Here is an 18,616-nt window from a genome sequence, read left to right as displayed (position 1 = left end):
AATAAACCCACGCGGGAACTTTGTTTTTTTTTTAAAAACCCCCCTTCAACTGTGGGTTGTCTCACGAAACCCCCTTGACCTTTGACCTTTTCTCACTGGAACCAGTGATCATGTTACTATTTTTTTGGATATTCACATGAAACAAAGCAAGCCATGGAAACGCTATGACGAGGAGAAAATGTGCATAAAAAGCTCTAGTAAAATGAAATTGCAGGGAAAGAAGCTACCTTTCTGAAGGGTATGAGGCCAAGCAGTCTGAAGAGTGTCGGCAGGGGATGGACAGTGGATGTATCCATTGTTGTGGGGGCAGTAGGCTTCACTAATCTCAGGTGGTGCTCGCAGAACATTAAACTGTTGATATAAACGCTGCAAGGCGTGCATGCAAACAGATCATCAGAAAACATCCAACTGTTGCTAGTAAATCAAAAGAAAAGTGCATAAAAGTTATGATGCGGAACGCCGGATGATTTCTCTTCGAGACAATTAATTTGGGAATTGTTTGTTTGCAGGAACAAATACGTTGTTGGCGTGAAATCATCGTACCTGACAGACAAGAGAATGGTGTCCATTATGCCGAGGACTTGGGGAGCCGATTTGCAAAAGCCATCGATTCTGACCTTGTTTTCTTTCACGAGGGGCAAAAGGCAGCGAGCCCACTCGTTGGGGATTCGCCCAATCTGCAAAGGAGGGGAAAAAAAGCACAGTAATAAAAGAAGAAAAAATCCGAGAAAAGAGATAAATATCAGGGGAGGAGGAGGAGAGGGAACCTCCTCGCCGTTGTCTTGTGTGGAGAAGCGGACAATCTCAGAAGAAGAGGAAGCTGCTGCTGCTGCAGAGGAAAAGCGACGTTTTGAAGGGAATTTGGCGGCGGAAGGGGAGGTGGGTTGTTGGTGGTGGTGAGAGGGGAGAGGAGGGAAGGAGAAAGAGACCCCGTCTCCAGGATTAAGCCTCCTCCCTCTGCAGGTGGATAGCCCCGCCAACTCAAGATGCTTCCCCACAAGCACAATCACCCCTCGCTGACCTGCCGGCAGCGAAACAAGCGGGCAAGAGGATGGAGGAGGAGCGAGGCGTCGGGTGCTTGTTATTGCCGCCGCCGCTTCTTCGGAGAATGATGATTTTGGTGTGTTGTGGGATAGGCGCAGCAGTCAAGCTAGGGTATTATCCTTAGTATTAGAGCGGAGGAGAAACAGAAGAAGAGGCCATTAGGAGTATTTTGCTCGGCGCTATCAGTGCCGTCCCGTCTAATATGAAGATGTTGATGGCGGGCGGCAAGCGGTCGCTTGTTGGCCACAGTGAGAGCCACGGATGATGTTCGGCAATCACTCCGCTCAACTCCATCGCTGTGCTTCCCACAAGGCCACCAATCAGCCCTCCTGGTACTCCTCCGGCAGCGAAACAAGCGGCAGAGGATGGAGGAGGAGCGAGGCGCTCGGGTGGCTTGTTATTGCCGCCGCCGCCTTCTTCGGAGCATATTGTAGATTTTGGTATGTTGTGGAGATAGGCGCAGCAGTCAGCTACGGGTTCATTATCTTAGTATTAGAGCGGAGGAGAAACAGAAGAAGAGGCCTTATAGGGGTATTTTCTCGGCGCTCTCGTGCGCGTCCCGTCTAAATAGAATGTTGATGGGCGGGCGGCAGCGTCGCATTGTTGGCCAAGTGAGAAGGCCACGGATGATGTCCATCATCCCTCCAACTCCATCGCCGCACCACGATCCGGACAACCCACCGCTATCCGACTCCTCTCCTCTTTATAATTCCCATCCCCTCATCAATGCAACGAGCAAAAACACGCGCAGCTCCCAAAAAAGAAACCCTACGGGCTGTGAATGGGAAACGGAGAGTAAAGATACCGCAGTTGGAGGCAGCGGTCTTTTTTTCTTTTATCTTTTTCTTCCTTTTTTTTTTTTTTTTTTTTTTTTTTTATTTTTTTGGGCGGCTCGAGGATGGCGGTGCCTTTTGGCCTGCTACATCCTTCACCGCTTCCTCCCCACTTTTCTTTTCCACCGTTGGGCTTTTTCGCATGCCAGACCCTTCCAACCGTTGGCATTTTGAATATTTCTCCTTCCAAATCCTTGGGCAAATGCAATTGCTAACTAGGTTCCCACAATTTCATAAAGTCCTCGTAGTTCGCGCTACACTAACAATTAATTAACGGGACGGACAATTTCGTAATAAAAATCAAATAAGTGAGGAGATTTACATAGCAGTTTCATAGTGATTCTTAGACTAAATTAGCAGCAATAACCTTAACAACTTGATCCGTCATGAAAATAGCAAAAAGGCCATCATACAGATCGGGGGGCGCGCCTACGCAACTCCGTGCTCGCAACGAACATGCGGTAGCGCCCCGGGGGCTCTCGACACTGGCGGATAAGCCAGAGAGGTCACGTAGGGGGGCGGGCCTCCAGAAACTCCGGGGTTTGGGTTCGCGTAGACCAGCGAGTCCGGCCACCAAAACGCCGAAAAGAGGAGGAGGAGAGGGCAGGCAGAAAGTAGTAGTATTTATCGCATGCGGCCACCGTCTCGCTTTAGGTTCTCTCAGACCCCGGCTGAGATTGTCCTCCGCCGGCGGCGGGATTTCTCCCCTGGTCAGGTTCTTCGCACCTCCGCTTCAGCAGAGGACAAGGAGGGAAGGAGGCGCTCGTCTTCGGTCCAAATCCTAGGAACAGACAAAATCAAGAAAGAGACAACACAAAGACAGAGTATACACCGCAAAACGCGCCCCGGGGGACTCTTGCACTAGGCGGATAAGCAGAAGGTACGTAGGGGGGCGGGCCTCCAGAAACTCCCGGGGTTTGGGTTCGCGTACCAGCGAGTCCGGCCACCAAAACGCCGAAAAGAGGAAGGAGGAGAGAGAGGAGAATAGTAGTAGTATTTATCGCTGCGGCCACCGTCTCGCTTTAGGTTCTCTCCGACCCGGCTGAAGCATTGTCCTCCGCCGGCGGCGGGATTTCTCCCCTGTCAGGTTCTTCCACCTGCCGCTTCAGCAGAGGACAAGGAGGGAAGGAGGCGCTCGTCTTCGGTCCAAATCCTAGGAACAGACAAAATCAAGAAAGAGACAACACAAAGACAGAGTATACACCGCAAAACCCCGGGGGACTGAGGCTCGGCTGAGCGAGCGCGACGAGGGCGACCCCGATGCGGAGGAGGGAAGCAGTGGCCAAGAGATAACCGCGTGAGAGAGGAGAGAGAGAGACAGGAAGGGGTAGCCAGTTCCTAGACACAGAGAGAGCGGGGAGAGGAGGAGGCACACGAGAATAAAACAGAGTGAAGAAGCACGATTTCTGCTGCCCCGCAAACATCCCCATGCAGACAAAAGGAAAAAGAGAGAATGAATAGGAGGGCATAGAGAGAGAATCTGGCGACGGAATCACATATAGACAGACCCTTACAAGAAATACAACAGGAATTGCTTCCCAGCAACAACGTCATCAACAGCGTCACCCTCAGGGACGCCATCGCCTCCGTCGCCGACACCCTGGGCGTTCCCTTGCCCCAAAAGATCCGCTTCTTCAGGTCCCAGATGCAGACCATCATTACCAAGGCCTGCGGCGAACTCGGCGTCAAACCCGTCCCCAGCAAGCGGGTATATACCCAGACCCGTCTCTTAATTAAACCTCCCATCTACAACCCATCTTCGTCGTTATTATATATTGTTTTCTCGTGATGCGTGCAGTGTGTGTCCCTGCTGCTGTGGCTGGAAGAACGATATCAAACGGTATACACACGTCACCCTGGCTTTCAACGGGGGTCTAAGCCGCTCCTCGCCCTGGATAACCCCTTCCCAACCGAACTTCCTGAAAACCTTTTCGGCGAGAAATGGGCTTTCGTTCAGCTGCCTTTCTCAGGTACTAATTAATTAGTCCGCATACGCTCCTTCCTTCGTCCTTCCATACTTTTCCTACTTCAACTCTACTGCTTAATTTTGGGAATTGTTGATGATAACTAACCATTCCGACGACGGAATTAACATCCCGTGTCTGTTTTCCTTAATTAGCTTAGTAGCCTGATTAGAGAGAGAACTGGGTGCACCTATAACCTACTCGGTGGTGAAAATGTCACGTTGATCTTTAATTAGGCTGTTCCTGCGGACTCCTTCAACCTTGAACTATTATACATGTCAGATTTTGGATGTTCAAGGCACAAACCTTTACTTTGGGGATCATATGCATGTAGAATTGGCAGCAGAAGTGGATTTCTAGCTCAGGATTCAAGTTGACAGTGTGGCGGTCGACCGGTCCGGTCGACCGCTTTCGTGCACGTCACTTACTGTGCTTCAGGATTGGTGGCGGTCGACCGGACCGGTCGACCGAAGATGGTAGCGGTCGACCGACGCGGTCGACCGACGCNCAAAGCGGGTTGAGTCTGGATCTGTTTTCCAGACCCGTTTCGTTTGGGTTTTCTATAAATACCCAAACACGATTTTAGGGTTTGTAATGCAAGGGTTTTGAGCTGTTGAAAGGGGTTTTCTTTGGGTTTCTATTCTAGGAGCATTTGGAGAGATCAAGAGTGAGTTGTTGTGGGTTTTTGGTGAGAGATTGTAACCCTAGTTTGTTCATCTTGATTTCTAATAGTGAAAACCCCCCCCTCCTTGCCCCGTGGACGTAGGCATCTTGCCGAACCACGTAAAACTGGTGTTTGATTGTTTGTGTTATTGATTTGGTGTGTTGGTTTATCTTTTCTCGGCGATTGGTTTGGATTCTCGAGGCACAACAAGTGGTATCAGAGCTCCGGGCAACGCTTGGGCTTTTTTGGAGGTGTAGATCAGTTGAGAAGTTCATCTAGAGCTTCGATTGGTGATAAATGTGGGATCTTTGTGGTAAAGTTTCTATCTTCTTCAAGTTGGATCTATTTCCTATTTGTTTCGCAATTGTTTATTGGGTGCTTTGAGATTATGTCCGGAAAAGATAAAAGTGGGGAGGGTTCTTCTAGTGAAGGCCGTCCAAAGTTTTAATATACATTCTATGAAAATAGATGTGGAAAAGTTCAACGGCACAAATAATTTTGGACTTTGGTGATGTGAAGTTATGGATGCGCTAAATGCGCAAAATTTGAAAGATACATTGGAGTTGGACGAGAAACCGGCCGGCATTGATGAAAAGGTTTGGAATAAGATGAATAGAACGGCGTGTGGTGTGATTAGGTCTTGCCTTACCCAAGACCTTAAATATGATGTGATGAATGAAACTTCGGCAAAGAAGATTTGGGAGGTCCTAGAGGGCAAATATTTGACGAAGAGCGTCAAAAATCGTTTGCATTTGAAGAGGAGGCTTTATCGCTTCCAATTGAAGAAGGGGACATCCATTAGTGATCACATGAACCACTACACGAAGCTACTTGCAGATTTGGCGAACGTAGATGTCATTGTTGAAGATGAGGATAAAGCATTGTTGTTATTGAGTTCCTTGCCCGACGAGGAATATGAGACCTTCGTCCTCACTCTTATTAATGGGAAGGCATCTCTTTCGTATAGTGAGGTCACCGCAGCCCTTGTGAACTATCAACTTCGAAAGAAGGACAAGGAGACTTCCATTGAGCTGGTTGCGGGGGCATTGGTTGCAAGAGCTAGAAGTTCAAACCGTGGGAGGAGATCGCAGTCTAGAGGGGGGCATCCTGCAGTTGGTAGGAATCAGTGTGTCTTTTGTAAAGAGGATGGACATTGGAAAGCCGAATGCCCAAAATTGCAAGCCGTGAAGAATAAAGGGAAAGTTATTCAAGCTTCAGAGGTGAATATTGCCAAGGCTAGTGGCGATGTTTCAGATTCAGATTCTTCGGGCTATTCGTGCCCAGCTCTTCCGTCAGTTGATGTTGCCGACTCCACCGAGTGGATGTTGGATTCTGGTGCTACTTACCACATATGCCCTAGAAGAGATTGGTTCTTCAGTTTTCAGGAGTTGGAAAGAGGGGATGCTGTTCTCATGGGTAATGATCACAGATGCCCTATTGGTGGTATTGGTACCGTTCGGATTCGGATGAGTGACGGGATGATCCGGGAGTTGGCTGATGTGAGGTTCGTTCCTCAACTGAGGAAGAACATCATTTCACTTGGGGTATTGTAGGCATCAGGCTATAGGGTGACCTTGGCGGATTCTGGCTTGAAGGTCACATCGGGGTCCATGATTGTGATGAAGGGAGTCAGACGGAGTAACTTGTTTTATCTGCTTGGGAGCACGGTAGTTGATAGGGCGCTGACTATTTCTATGGCTAGACTGTGGCATTATTTGGTGCTGGGATATATTATTGGTTATACCGTGCACAGATTGTTGAGGAGTGCTATGACCTGCAGATCGAAGTCCTGTGAGCACATTGGTATGAGCGAGAAGACCGATGTGGAGTTCAGCACTTCTATCCATCGATCGAGGGGTCTTATTGGAGGTGTTCAGTCAGGCATTGGGGGGCTTTCCGAGGAGGCATCATCGGGAGGTAATCGTTATTTTGTTTCCTATGTTGGGGATTGTACTAGGCATATTTGGGTTGCAACTAAGTCCCTTTGGTATAAAGACCTAGTAGTCCGCAATAGTTGGAGGAGGTGTATGGGCAGAAAGGTTACCAGTCGTACTTGTTCTAGTAGGAGTCCTTTCTTGCATTGGTGCCGATCTCATGGCATTTGGAGACACTTCAGAGGAGAGGAGACAGTGGGGCGACGTGATGAGATGGCAGACTTAGTGAGTCGTTCTTTTCTGGAGGAGGATCGGCATTGGTTGTCGAGCAGTGGATCTGGTATTCAGGCTTCGACAGATTTGGGTCATCTTATGAGATTACCGACTGCTGCGTATAGAGTTGTTAGATCTGGTGGAGCTGTTTCAGATTTTGGTCAGCGTCGGATATTTGGCTACCCAGTATTTGGTCACATCGTAAATGTGAGATTGGATCCCTGGGATTCAGAGGCTCGCTCGGCTATCAGTGGGGAGCTTCTGAGTTTGGTCTGAGCAGGTTTGTCACTTTGGACTCTCGGCAGGTGGAGAGTATTGATCAGGTCAGAGGGATATCGCAGCAGGTGGAGGTTGATGCTACTCCACATTGGGTGGGGATTTGGAGGTCTAAACAGCAGCAAAACAACAAAAAAGAAGCTACAAACAGCCCCCGGAATTTAGCCTGGCGTTGCCGGCGGTCATTGGCCGGAGTCGCTGCTGGCGGTTCTTGGTCCGAACTGGGTTAAAACCCAATTTGGGTTAGTTTAGGACCTGGTTTCTTTAGGAGCTCTTTTGTATTCGGGATTCTACCCTATAAATCAGGTTGATCCTAAGATCTAGGGTGAATGAGATGTGAAACTAGCAACAGAGTTCAGATTCAGGCTAACAGGGTGGCGGTCGACCGGCCCGGTCGACCGCATTCGTGCACATTGTTCACTGTGCTTCAGCATTGGTGGCGGTCGACCGGACCGGTCGACCGAAGATGGTAGCGGTCGACCGGGCCGGTCGACCGCCAATCTCTCTGGATTCTGGGAATGTTGCTGGAAGGAGGGCGGTCGACCGGGCCGGTCGACCGGTCCGGTCGACCGGTCCGGTCGACCGCCAAAGCGGGTTGAGTCTGGATATGTTTTCCAGACCCATTTCGTTTGAGTTTTCTATAAATACTCAAACACGATTTTAGGGTTTGTAAGGCAAGGGTTTTGAGCTGTTGAAAGGGGTTTTCTTTGGGCTTCTATTCTAGGAGCATTTGGAGAGATCAAGAGTGAGTTGTTGTGGGTTTTTGGTGAGAGATTGTAACCTTAGTTTGTTCCTCTTGATTTCTAATAGTGAAAACTCCCCACTCCTTGCCCCGTGGACGTAGGCATCTTGCCGAACCACGTAAAACTGGTGTTTGATTGTTTGTGCTATTGATTTGGTGTGTTGGTTTATCTTTTCTCGGCGATTGGTTTGGATTCTCGAGGCACAACAATGCACCCACCGTCAATTGTAGTTTGGCCTCACGTCTCTGTCATGCCTTAAAAAAAAAACGATTTCACGTCCACCATATTTTTTCACAAGCTAGTATTTTAGACGCTAGAATGGGGGGCTCAATCATGGAGCACGAGGCTCCATGAAAAGACTTGCTTCATATTCCTGCATGTCAACCCCCAAATTGCTGAGCAAGGAACCATAGAAAAATGGAGCTTGGCATTGATCCGGTAGGGTTAGTAGTTGATATGCTGCAGTTTTGGACACCTAACTTAGCTATTAATATTATGTGGTTATAATCCAATGCAACAAAGGATTAATGAGTTGGCCCTAATAAACAAAAAAAAGAACAATCATCAAATATTCTTCTACCTTCAGATAGAGGAAAGAAGAATAGATAAAATGACCTATCATCACATGCCTGCCATAATAAGGACCTAGAGCGACAAGTGTGCTTCAGCAAAAACTGGAGGCACCTTGCGGGGCACCAAAAGTGCATGTATACCCGAAATAGGAACTACAAATACTTGCTGCTAAAGATCCATTTGGAGAACATTCAATATGAGCAAGACGAAATAAGTTGCAATTTCTGGTCATTGAGTTATACATTCCAATTTTCTAATACTCCCTTTTATTGGTGTTTCAAACCAAAGTAACCATACTTTCCAATTTTCAGTTGTGCAGGAGGAAGCCTCATCATTTAAAACAAGATATGCCTTTGGTGGGAGCCTCGATTTAGATCTTCTTGGCATTGAAATTGAAGATAACACTTTAATCCCTGGCCTTGCGGTTGCATCATCACGTGCTAAACCATTGGCAGGTACTTTTGTTTTTCTTCTGCTAGTTACATGTTTGAATTGTTCCAAACTTGAACGAGACGTACAGAAAATCTACGACGCATATTTTTGCAGTCGGATAGCAAAATGACATGAACATATTATAGCTGTGGGTAAATACCTCATAGGCATCTTTGTTAGGTAATTAGATGCATGTTTTTTTTCCCTGTCATGCTGTTTTAGCTGCTTCGGTTAAAACCCACCTTCAGATGAGTTGTTCACTTTTTTTAAAAATTGCTGTCGTTTTAGCTTGGATGAACGGTTTGGAGGTCTGTTCTGTTGAAGTAGATGTGAACCGGGCTTCCTTGATTCTATCGGTTGGAGTGTCTACCAGGTATATCTATGCTACCTACAAGAAAAATGCAGCAACAACACTGGAGGCTGAAGCCTGGGAAGCTGCAAAGAAGACGTGTGGAGGTTTGCATTTTCTTGCTATCCAAGAAAGTTTAGAGTCGGATGATTGTGTTGGGTTTTGGATTTTATTGGACTTGCCCCCACCACCTGTATAATTTATTTATGTATGTTATTCCGACATCCATGAATATATTTACCGCAACAGAAATTTGCTTCGATGTTACTCACAACATAATCAAAAGGACTTCTGTCAAGGCCAATACGTGAGCATAATCATGCGAGATCTAAAATCTGCGAATTCTCATATATGTATCCTACTATGCAGGCTCCTTTTATGAAAAGTGCCTCTCCACAAGTAAATTATCTTTGATTCTTTGTATAACTTCATGAGAATTAGATAGGATTAGAGATCTATCATGATTAGGAGTTTGTGTTCTATCATGATTAGGAGTTTGGGTTTCATCATGATTAGGAGTTTTAATTCTATTCTAATTAGGAAGTTAGGCTAGAGATAGGGCTTAGTTTCCCTATATATATTCTTGTATTGGTTGAGGAAAAAAAGAAGAAGAAGAGAGTAAATAGAAGATGTAGTAGAGAGAGAGAGCCAATATTCTTGTAATCTAGGTTAGCAGAGGGTGTAGCCTGATTCAAGAATATTGTGCGAGAGGCGAGGGTTTCGTGATCTTTATCCGTTCAAAAGATTACAATGAGTGGGCTTTGGAGAGAATATGAAAGTTGATTATGTATGTGAGGTTTAGAGATTGAGAAACGATAGTTGAGTGGTTCCTCTTGTAGTTCTCCCTGGTACATAGTGGATTACTCGTATTGTTGCCCGTGGACGTAGATCGAAGTTGGTCGACCGAACCACGTAAATCTCGGTGTTCTTTTCTTCTTGATTGTAGTTATTTTCTATATTGTTGATTGTGGTCGGCTTCCGAGTTACGCATATTGTAGTAGGTGGGGAGATTGAAATCTCTAACAAGTAGTATCAGAGCTATGTTGATGTGGAACTAGCAGTAGAGGTTGACAGGTTAAGATTTAGGCAAACTGGGTGGCGGTCGACCGGTCCGGTCGACCGCATTCGTGCACATTGTTCACTGGGCTTCAGCATTGGTGGCGGTCGACCGGTCCGGTCGACCGCAGAAGTTTCTGCTCGGTGGTCGGTCGACCGGGTCGGTCGACGCCTGAACTCTCTGGATCTTTGGCTCGCTGCTGGATGGAGGCGCGGTCGACCGCCGGCGACCGCGATGGATCTGCGGTCGACCGCACGGTCGACGCCGCTGCGGTTTATGGGTGGGTCTGTTTTCAGACCCGTTTCGTTTTGGATTTGTATAAATACTCATTGGGTGTTTTTTAGGGTAAAGAGCAAGGACGATATTTGAGCAGATTGAGAGAGTTTTCTTTGGCTTCTATTCTAGGAGCAATTGGAGAGATTGAGAGTTGATTGTTGGCGGGTTTTATGAGATGATTTGTAACCCTAGTTGTATCCTCTTGTTTCTAATAGTGAAAACTCCCCCCTCCTTGCCCCGTGGACGTAGGCATCTTGCCGAACCACGTAAAATCTGGTGTTTGATTGTTTGTGTTATTGATTTTGGTTGGTTCTTTATCTTTCTCGGCGATTGTTTTGGTTTCTCGAGGCGCAACAATTGGTATCAGAGCTTCGGGCTACGCTTGGGCTATTTTGGAAGAGTAGATCGCTTTGGAAGTTCATCTAGGGCTTCGTTTGGTGATAAAGGTGAGATCTTTTCAGTAAAAATCTCGTCTTTTTTCAATTTGGATCTATTTCTCGTTTGTTTCCGCATTGGTTTGGTGGTGCTTTGAGATATATGGCTGAAAAAGATAAAAGTGGGGAGGGTTCTTCTGGTGTGAAGGTCGTCCAAAGTTTGAATATACATTCTATGAAAATAGATGTGGAAAAGTTCAACGGCACAAATAATTTTGGATTTTGGCGATGTGAAGTCACGGATGCGCTAAATGCGCAAAATTTGGAAGATACATTGGAGTTGGACGGGAAACCGGCCGACGTTGATGAAAAGGTTTGGAATAAAATGAATAGAACGGCGTGTGGTGTGATTAGGTCCTGCCTTACCCAAGACCTTAAATATGATGTGATGAATGAAACTTCGGCAAAGAAGATTTGGGAGGTCCTAGAGGGTAAATATTTGACGAAGAGCGTTGAAAATCGTTTGCATTTGAAGAGGAGGCTTTATCGCTTCCAATTGAAAAAAGGGACATCCATTAGTGATCACATGAACCACTACACGAAGCTACTTGCAGATTTGGCGAATGTAGATGTCATTGTTGAAGACGAGGACAAGGCATTGTTGTTATTGAGTTCATTGCCCGACGAGGAATATGAGACCTTCGTCCTCACTCTTATTAATGGAAAGGCATCACTTTCGTATAGTGAGGTCACCGCAGCCCTTGTGAACTATCAACTTCGAAAGAAGGACAAGGAGATTTCTATCGAGCCGGTTGCTGGTGCATTGGTTGCAAGAGCTAGAAGTCCAAACCGTGGAAGAAGGTCGCAGTCTAGAGGGGGCATCCTGCAGTTGGTAGGAATCAGTGTGCCTTTTGTAGAGAGGATGGACATTGGAAAGCTGAATGCCCAAAATTGCAAGCTGTGAAGAATAAAGGGAAAGTTATTCAAGCTTCAGAGGTGAATATTGCCAAGGCTAGTGGCGATGTTTCAGATTCAGATTCTTCGGGCTATTCGTGCCCAGCTCTTCCGTCAGTTGATGTTGCCGACTCCACCGAGTGGATGTTGGATTCTGGTGCTACTTACCACATATGCCCTAGAAGGGATTGGTTCTCCAGCTTTCAGGAGTTGGAAAGAGGGGATGCTGTTCTCATGGGTAATGATCACAGATGCCCTATTGGTGGTATTGGTACCGTTCGGATTCGGATGAGTGACGGGATGATCCGGGAGTTGGCTGATGTGAGGTTCGTTCCTCAACTGAGGAAGAACATCATTTCACTTGGGGTATTGGAGGCATCAGGCTATAGGGTGATCTTGGCGGATTCTCGCTTGAAGGTCACATCGGGGTCCATAATTGTGTCTATGGCTAGACTGTGGCATTATTTGGTGCTGGGATATATTATTGGTTATACTGTGCACAGATTGTTGAGGAGTGCTATGACCTGCAGATTGAAGTCCTGTGAGCACATTGGTATGAGCGAGAAGACCGAGGTGGAGTTCAGCACTTCTATCCATCGATCGAGAGGTCTTATTGGAGGTGTTCAGTCAGGCATTGGGGGGCTTTCCAAGGAGGCATCATCGGGAGGTAACCGTTATTTTGTTTCCTATGTTGGGGATTGTACTAGGCATATTTGGGTTGCAACCAAGTCTCGTTGGTATAAAGCCCTAGTAGTCCGCAACAGTTGGAGGAGGTGTATGGGCAGAAAGGTTACCAGTCGTACTTGTTCTAGTAGGGGTCCTTTCTTGCATTGGTGAGAGTAGAGGAGACAGTGGGGCGACGTGATGAGATGGCAGATTTAGTGAGCCGTTCTTTTCTGGAGGAGGATCGGTATTGGTTGTCGAGCAGTGGATCTGATATTCGGGCTTCGACACGATTGGGCTATCTTTATGAGGTTGCCGACTGCTGCGTATAGAGTTGTTAGATCAGGTGGAGCTGTTTCAGATTTTGGTCGGCGTCAGATATTTGGCTACCCAGCACTTGGTCACATCGTTAATGTGAGGTTGGATCCGATTGCGCAGTTGGGATTCAGGAGTTCATTCGGCTATCAGTTGGGAGCTTCTGAGTTTGGTCTGAGCAGGTTTGTCACTTTGGACTCTCGGCAGGTGGAGAGTATTGATCAGGTCAGAGGGATATCGCAGCGGGTGGAGGTTGATGTTACTCCACATTGGGTGGGGATTTTCCCACATACTCCAGGTTATTCTGCATTGGTTGGGATTCCAGCTGAGGTGGCACAGCGTGGGAGTCATTTATTTATGAGTGCAGATGATGAGGTAGTTGATTTGGATGCAGCTGATGGATATGTTTTGGATACGACCATTGTTTCATCTCAGGTGGAGGTGTTGGACTGTTTTTCAGATTGGGGTCGTTTATGATGCTATCAGCCGCAGATTGGATTGAGGGCCTTTGGAGGCCATTAGGTGAACTACGTGAAGGCTTGATTCCTTGGGAAGAGGATACGTAGGCAGTCTTTATGATACAGCCGATTTGGTGAGCGACATCGACATTTGGGGTGAGTGTTCGCACTCCCATTTGGGTCTCATCAAGTGAGGCATTTGGTGTAGAGTCAAAAAAATCAGGTTTCTGCGATATATCAGAAAGCGGTCGACCGGGTCGGTCGACCGGGTCGGTCGACCGGGTCGGTCGACCGGGTCGGGCGACCGCCGAACTCTCTGGATCTTTGGGCTCGCTGCTGGATGGAGGGCGGTCGACCGCACCGGTCGATCGCCGCTGCGGTTATGGGTTGGGTCTATTTTCAGACCCGTTTTGTTTTGGATTTGTATAAATACCCATTGGGTGTTTTTTAGGGTAAAGAGCAAGGACGAATTTGAGCAGATTGAGAGAGTTTTCTTTGGGCTTCTATTCTAGGAGCAATTGGAGAGTTTGAGAGTTGATTGTTGAGGGTTTATGAGAGATTTGTAACCCTAGTTTGTTCCTCTTGATTTCTAATAGTGAAAACTCCCCCCTCCTTACCCCGTGGACGTAGACATCTTGCCGAACCACGTAAAATCTGGTGTTTGATTGTTTGTGCTATTGATTTTGGTTGGTTCTTTATCTTTCCCGGCGATTGTTTTGGTTTCTCGAGGCGCAACAGTTGATGGATCCGGGAGCGAGTTCACAAGAGAGAAGACGACGTCGTGCAAGATTAAAGATCGGTGTTTCAAGAATTAAGAAAAAAAATATTACTGTAGCGGCGATACTGTATCAAAGACGTATCAGAGACGCGGCGGTCACTGTTCATGCAGATCCGACGGTTGAGATTGACTTGTCTTTTTATCGATGATTTGGAGGCGGATTTTAGTGATCCAGGAGTCGTTCCTAGGTTTTTTGACGTGCTGAATTCGTTTTTGGCATCAGTTTCATCAAATTCAAAATCTACAGTGGCTGATTTGAATTTTGATTAGGGAATGATGACTTCTTCGGGTCCGAAGTTTGATATTGTGCTATTTAATGGCAAAGACAAATCTGATGGCAGATAATGAGCATGAGTTGGTTGGTGTGCAGACTGGAGGAGAATAGTGTCAGATTAGGTGGAGCTTGTAAGTGGGCACGACCGAGTGACACATAGGATAATGGAGATGGTGGCATTGGACTTGAAGATGATGAGCGTTCATAATCAGTCCAATGTAAGTGATGGAGGAGATAGAGGCATCTGGCTCGTAGTGTGGAGTAGGAGAGGTGCACCGATATGATTCGAGACGAGCGATGCAGGTGGAGCACGAGGACAGCAAGTGGGTGAAGGCTATTGTGAAGCTCGGTTTGGGAGGAGAAGCATGGTTGATTTACTTCTAATGTTAGAGGTGGCGAAGATCTTTTGGTGTACATAAGAGAGGTGAAGGCGCCACGACGAAGCAGATGATAGCGAGGCTCTGGGACGTCCCAGTTGGAGTGCAGGTGCTACAATTTGGAATGCGAAAGAAATAGAAGGCTCTAACGGGAGAGGCAAAGTTTCAAGACGATGATGATATATCTTCAAAGGAGTTTGGAAATCAAATCCAAGGTGGAAATTGTTGGGATTTTTTCTTAGATTATTTGTATAACTTCACGAGAATTAGATAGGATTAGAGATCTATCATGATTAGGAGTTTGGGTTATATCATGATTAGGAGTTTGAGTTTTATCATGATTAGGAGTTTTAATTCTATTCTAATTAGGAAGTTAGGCTAGAGATAAGGTTTGGTTTCCCTATATATATTCTTGTATTGGTTGAGGGAAAAAAGAAGAAGAGAGTAGATAGAAGATGTAGTAGAGAGAGAGCCAATATTCTTGTAATCTAGGTTAGCAGAGGGCGTAGCCTGATTCAAGAATATTGTGCGAGAGGCGAGTCTTTCGTGATCTTTTATCCGTTCAAAAGATTACAAGGAGTGGACTTTGGAGAGAATATGAAAGTTGATTATGTATGTGAGGTTGAGAGATTGCAAAAGATTACAAGGAGTGGACTTTGGAGAGAATATGAAAGTTGATTATGTATGTGAGGTTGAGAGATTGAGAGACGAGAGTTGAGTGGTTAGTTGATTATGTATGTGAGGTTGAGAGATTGAGAGACGAGAGTTGAGTGGTTCCTCTTGTAGTTTTCCCTGATACATAGTGGATTACTCGTATTGTTGCCCGTGAACGTAGGTAGAAGTTGGTTGACCAAACCACGTAAATCTCGTGTTCTTTTCTTCTTGATTGTAGTTATTTTCTATCTTGTTAATTGTGGTCGGTTTCCGAGTTGCGCATATTGTAGTAGGCAGGGAGACTGAAATCTCCAACATTACTGTTCTTTTGTTCTCTAACAGTAACAAAAGATATACAATTACATTTTTCCTGTTCCCTTATCGTTTTCAGGTTTAATAGGTTTCTGTAGGGTATTAGCAATACTATCATAGTTTTTTTATATATTTTTGTTAGATAGGTAGCCTGGTTGGAAAGTTTTCTCTTCTTTGACCGTAATGTTACCTGGAAATAGTTAAAAGGATTCGGATCTTATCCATCACTAAAAAAAGTAGTGGAGATGTCACTGTTATTAAACAGCCATCATTTATCTAATAGGCGGTTATGATTTTTTTCTTCAAGTACAAATTAGAAATGAGTGCAATACACGGGGTAAGGGGTAGAATGAGGGTTAGATTTAGAATGTATCACAAATTTTTTAGTATAAAAATAGTGGTTTCTTTACTATTATTTTTTTTAGTGGAGAAGATCCAAATTCGTACTTAAAAGTTCATTTTGTGTAAACAAATTTTTCCCCCCTTCCTTGTTTCTGTCTGGTGTAATGTGTATTCTGAGAAGGGGAATTGACGAGAAGAATGGTAAAAGGTGTGTATAGTCATCACTTCACGGAATTGGTTATTGCTTATAGGCAAAATCTATCCAAGATAATCTATGGTGTCCCTGGCGCTGTGGAACACAGGCGAATACGTCGGCATCAGATGCCTCTAGCAATTCTGTAATGACTTACTATATATTACATTCATTCACTTTCCTTGATTCATTGATTTCACCAGTTATCTCTATTGCTTAATTGGAGCCGAAAACAATCATTTCGTCTGCATACTTCCTCAAGGAGAGCATAACTTCAGGTGGCCAAAACACAAGTTAATTATAAAGCAAAGAAAAAGAACGTTATGTTAAATTACAAGTCAAACTGCTGAAAGGCATACTTTCTCAAGGACAGCATGACTTCAGGTGGCAAAGACACAAGTTAATTATAGAGCAAGGAAAAGAAAGTTGTGTTAAACTACAGATCAAAGTGCTGAAAGGCGCCATTGGCATTTGGGTGATGGAATCTGAGATGAACAAGTGCTGAATCTAAAGGAGCAGATTCTGATGACATAGGTGGTCAGCAGCAAATTGTAGGGGGTTGGGGTTGGAAGGGTTGTTGGCATTAGCAGTGACAGTAGCATTTGTATTGAGGATGACTTCTTTTTCCTTCTGGCGGAGCAGCAGCAGCATGCGGTCGTTTTCCAGGCAGCGGCGTTCATTGCTGAGTTTCATCCGTTCCATCTCCCTTTCCTTGTTGCTGCTAAAGCGAAGCCATTTGAATCGCTGTCGCTCAAGTTCCAAGGCTCGGCTTTGATATCCCATACGCTGCTCTTCCAGCTCTGCAGCCTTCCTCTTTAGCCATTGCCTCTGCTCTTGCTCCCCACCCAAGCTGGCCAAGGATCCCATCAGATCCGATCTCAGCTGTTCCATTGCCACCGGAGGTGATGATGATGTCAGGGACAGTGAGAGAGGGGGGGATGTTGAGAGGGATCTCATCCGCAATGACATACAAGTCGCACTCGCCATTTTTGATTCACTCTTGTTATCGATGCCTCCTTGGTTCTGCTGCTGCTGGTGGTGGTGGTGGTGTTTGGTTCTTTGATTCTGGACACCATCATCCTCATCGTCGTCATAATCATAATCATTATCATCATCGTCTTCATCATCTTCTACTTCCTCGTTATCGTCATCTCCAGTCTCGTTACCATTATTACTGTTATCGTGATCTTCCTCCTCATCCATCCCGCCTAACGTGCCACCGCTGCTACGGCCCTCCTTTCTAACAAAGAATGCTTCTCCAGGAAAACTGAGGGGCGGGTGTGAAGGGTGGTGGAAACAATGCTGTCCCTGCTGCTGATGATGAGGCTGAGGCTGAGGCTGAGGCTGAAGAGGCTGCAGGCGCATGGGCAGCAGCCCCACTATTGTGGTAAGCGCACATCTCGCGGAAAAACAGGTGTTTGGAGTTGAGTAATTTGCGCGCTTCCTCCCTGGCCTTTGGGGAGAGGTGGTCCAGGGAATCGAGCAGGCCTTGGTTCTCCACCACCCTGCATGCTGTCCCCTTCCCTAGAAGCTCGTTGACCCTCTTGTAGCGCTTATTGAGATCATTGAACTTGTCTTCGCACTGCTGGGGGGATACGGAGAACCCCTTCTCCATCATGGCTCTCGACACTGACTTCCTCCACATGTGCCGGCTTCTTTCTGGGGCAGCAGCAGCCCTGCCGATGTTGGATGGTCGACCGCCTGTGGGCTTTATTTAGGCCTTGTTGTTTTCCAGAGCAAGGGGAGCAGGGCAGGCTGGTTGGTCCGCCTTGATGGATTGTCTGTTGCGTTGGAGGTATATCTGAGCGGCGGCGGCGGGAGGCGGGGAGTGGCATCACTGCCGCACGCAGTACAGCAATGCCATGAACTGAGGAAGTCGAAGCCAATGCTGTCCGTGCCATTTCATCCTGCTGCGGGCATGGATAGTGTGTCGACTGGGGATAAGGCGGTGCGCAGCGGGTGGAAGCTCCCATCCGTCGCCCCCGAATAGACACTTGTCTGAGGCTGCCTGCTGTCAGCGCTGCCGAGGGGATTTTGCTCCGTCGACGTGGTGTTGGGATGGAAAGGTGGACGAGAGATGATGGTGTTGCTGCTGCTGGAGTGACGTCTCCTGAAGGCCTCGCATTCCCAAAGGCAGCGTTCCTCTTCCATTATTCCCACCTTCCATCTATCTATCCTGCTCACTACCGTATGTTGATCGCCGGGATACTCGTAATAAATCTGGGCGTGCCCACCAAGCGTAGAATGGAAATGGGAAGACGAATAGCTAGATCGCTCAGCTTTTTAACGGCTACAGAATATATATAGAGGAGGGGGAGGGGGGTTGATGGCGATGCTTCACTTGCTGCAGCCTTTATTGGCTTCAGATTTATGAATGTAATCTTATGCAGCTCCCCTTTCCGTGGTACTGATTGATGGTATACATATCTATGTACAGTCGTGAGTCCAGACGACTCCTCCTCCTCCTCGTCTCTGCTCTGCTCTGCTCTGCTCTGCGCAAATTCTTAAGGTTATAATAAGTTTGTGGGTGCGCCGTGGTTTTAAGGGGTTACGTAGCAGCGGGG

The 18,616-nt window shown here is 46.5% G+C and overlaps 3 protein-coding genes across 3 annotated transcripts in view; 1 reads left to right on the top strand and 2 right to left on the bottom strand.

Annotated features, from left to right (window-relative positions):
- LOC109826787 (putative SWI/SNF-related matrix-associated actin-dependent regulator of chromatin subfamily A member 3-like 2) overlaps positions 1-3,307 on the bottom strand; it is a 25,374-nt gene extending 22,067 nt beyond the window's left edge. Inside the window, exons 1-6 of the mRNA XM_020393807.1 lie at positions 3,082-3,307; positions 2,916-3,030; positions 2,604-2,658; positions 768-1,016; positions 544-677; positions 228-366 (exon numbers count right to left, since the gene is read on the bottom strand). Of these exons, the coding sequence (XP_020249396.1) occupies positions 228-366; positions 544-677; positions 768-1,016; positions 2,604-2,658; positions 2,916-3,030; positions 3,082-3,307 (918 nt within the window). The remainder of the gene's footprint in view (positions 1-227; positions 367-543; positions 678-767; positions 1,017-2,603; positions 2,659-2,915; positions 3,031-3,081) is intronic.
- Positions 3,404-9,329, top strand: LOC109826161 (protein TAB2 homolog, chloroplastic). Its single transcript, XM_020393151.1, has 4 exons — positions 3,404-3,585; positions 3,676-3,847; positions 8,556-8,699; positions 8,965-9,329. Exons 1-4 carry the CDS (start codon positions 3,523-3,525, stop codon positions 9,222-9,224), a joined length of 639 nt encoding a protein of 212 aa, XP_020248740.1. The 5' UTR covers positions 3,404-3,522; the 3' UTR covers positions 9,225-9,329.
- LOC109826786 (putative DNA helicase INO80) lies at positions 16,230-17,697 on the bottom strand. Its single transcript, XM_020393806.1, is given in 2 exon segments — positions 16,230-17,401; positions 17,403-17,697. Coding segments are annotated over 2 exon segments (1,137 nt in total). The 3' UTR covers positions 16,230-16,559.

Source organism: Asparagus officinalis, chromosome 10 (genome assembly GCF_001876935.1).
Source record: "Asparagus officinalis chromosome 10, Aspof.V1, whole genome shotgun sequence".
Classification (NCBI taxonomy): domain Eukaryota; kingdom Viridiplantae; phylum Streptophyta; class Magnoliopsida; order Asparagales; family Asparagaceae; genus Asparagus; species Asparagus officinalis.
The sequence above is the reverse complement of the archived record's forward strand: the minus strand, read 5'-3'. Positions and strand labels throughout refer to the sequence as shown.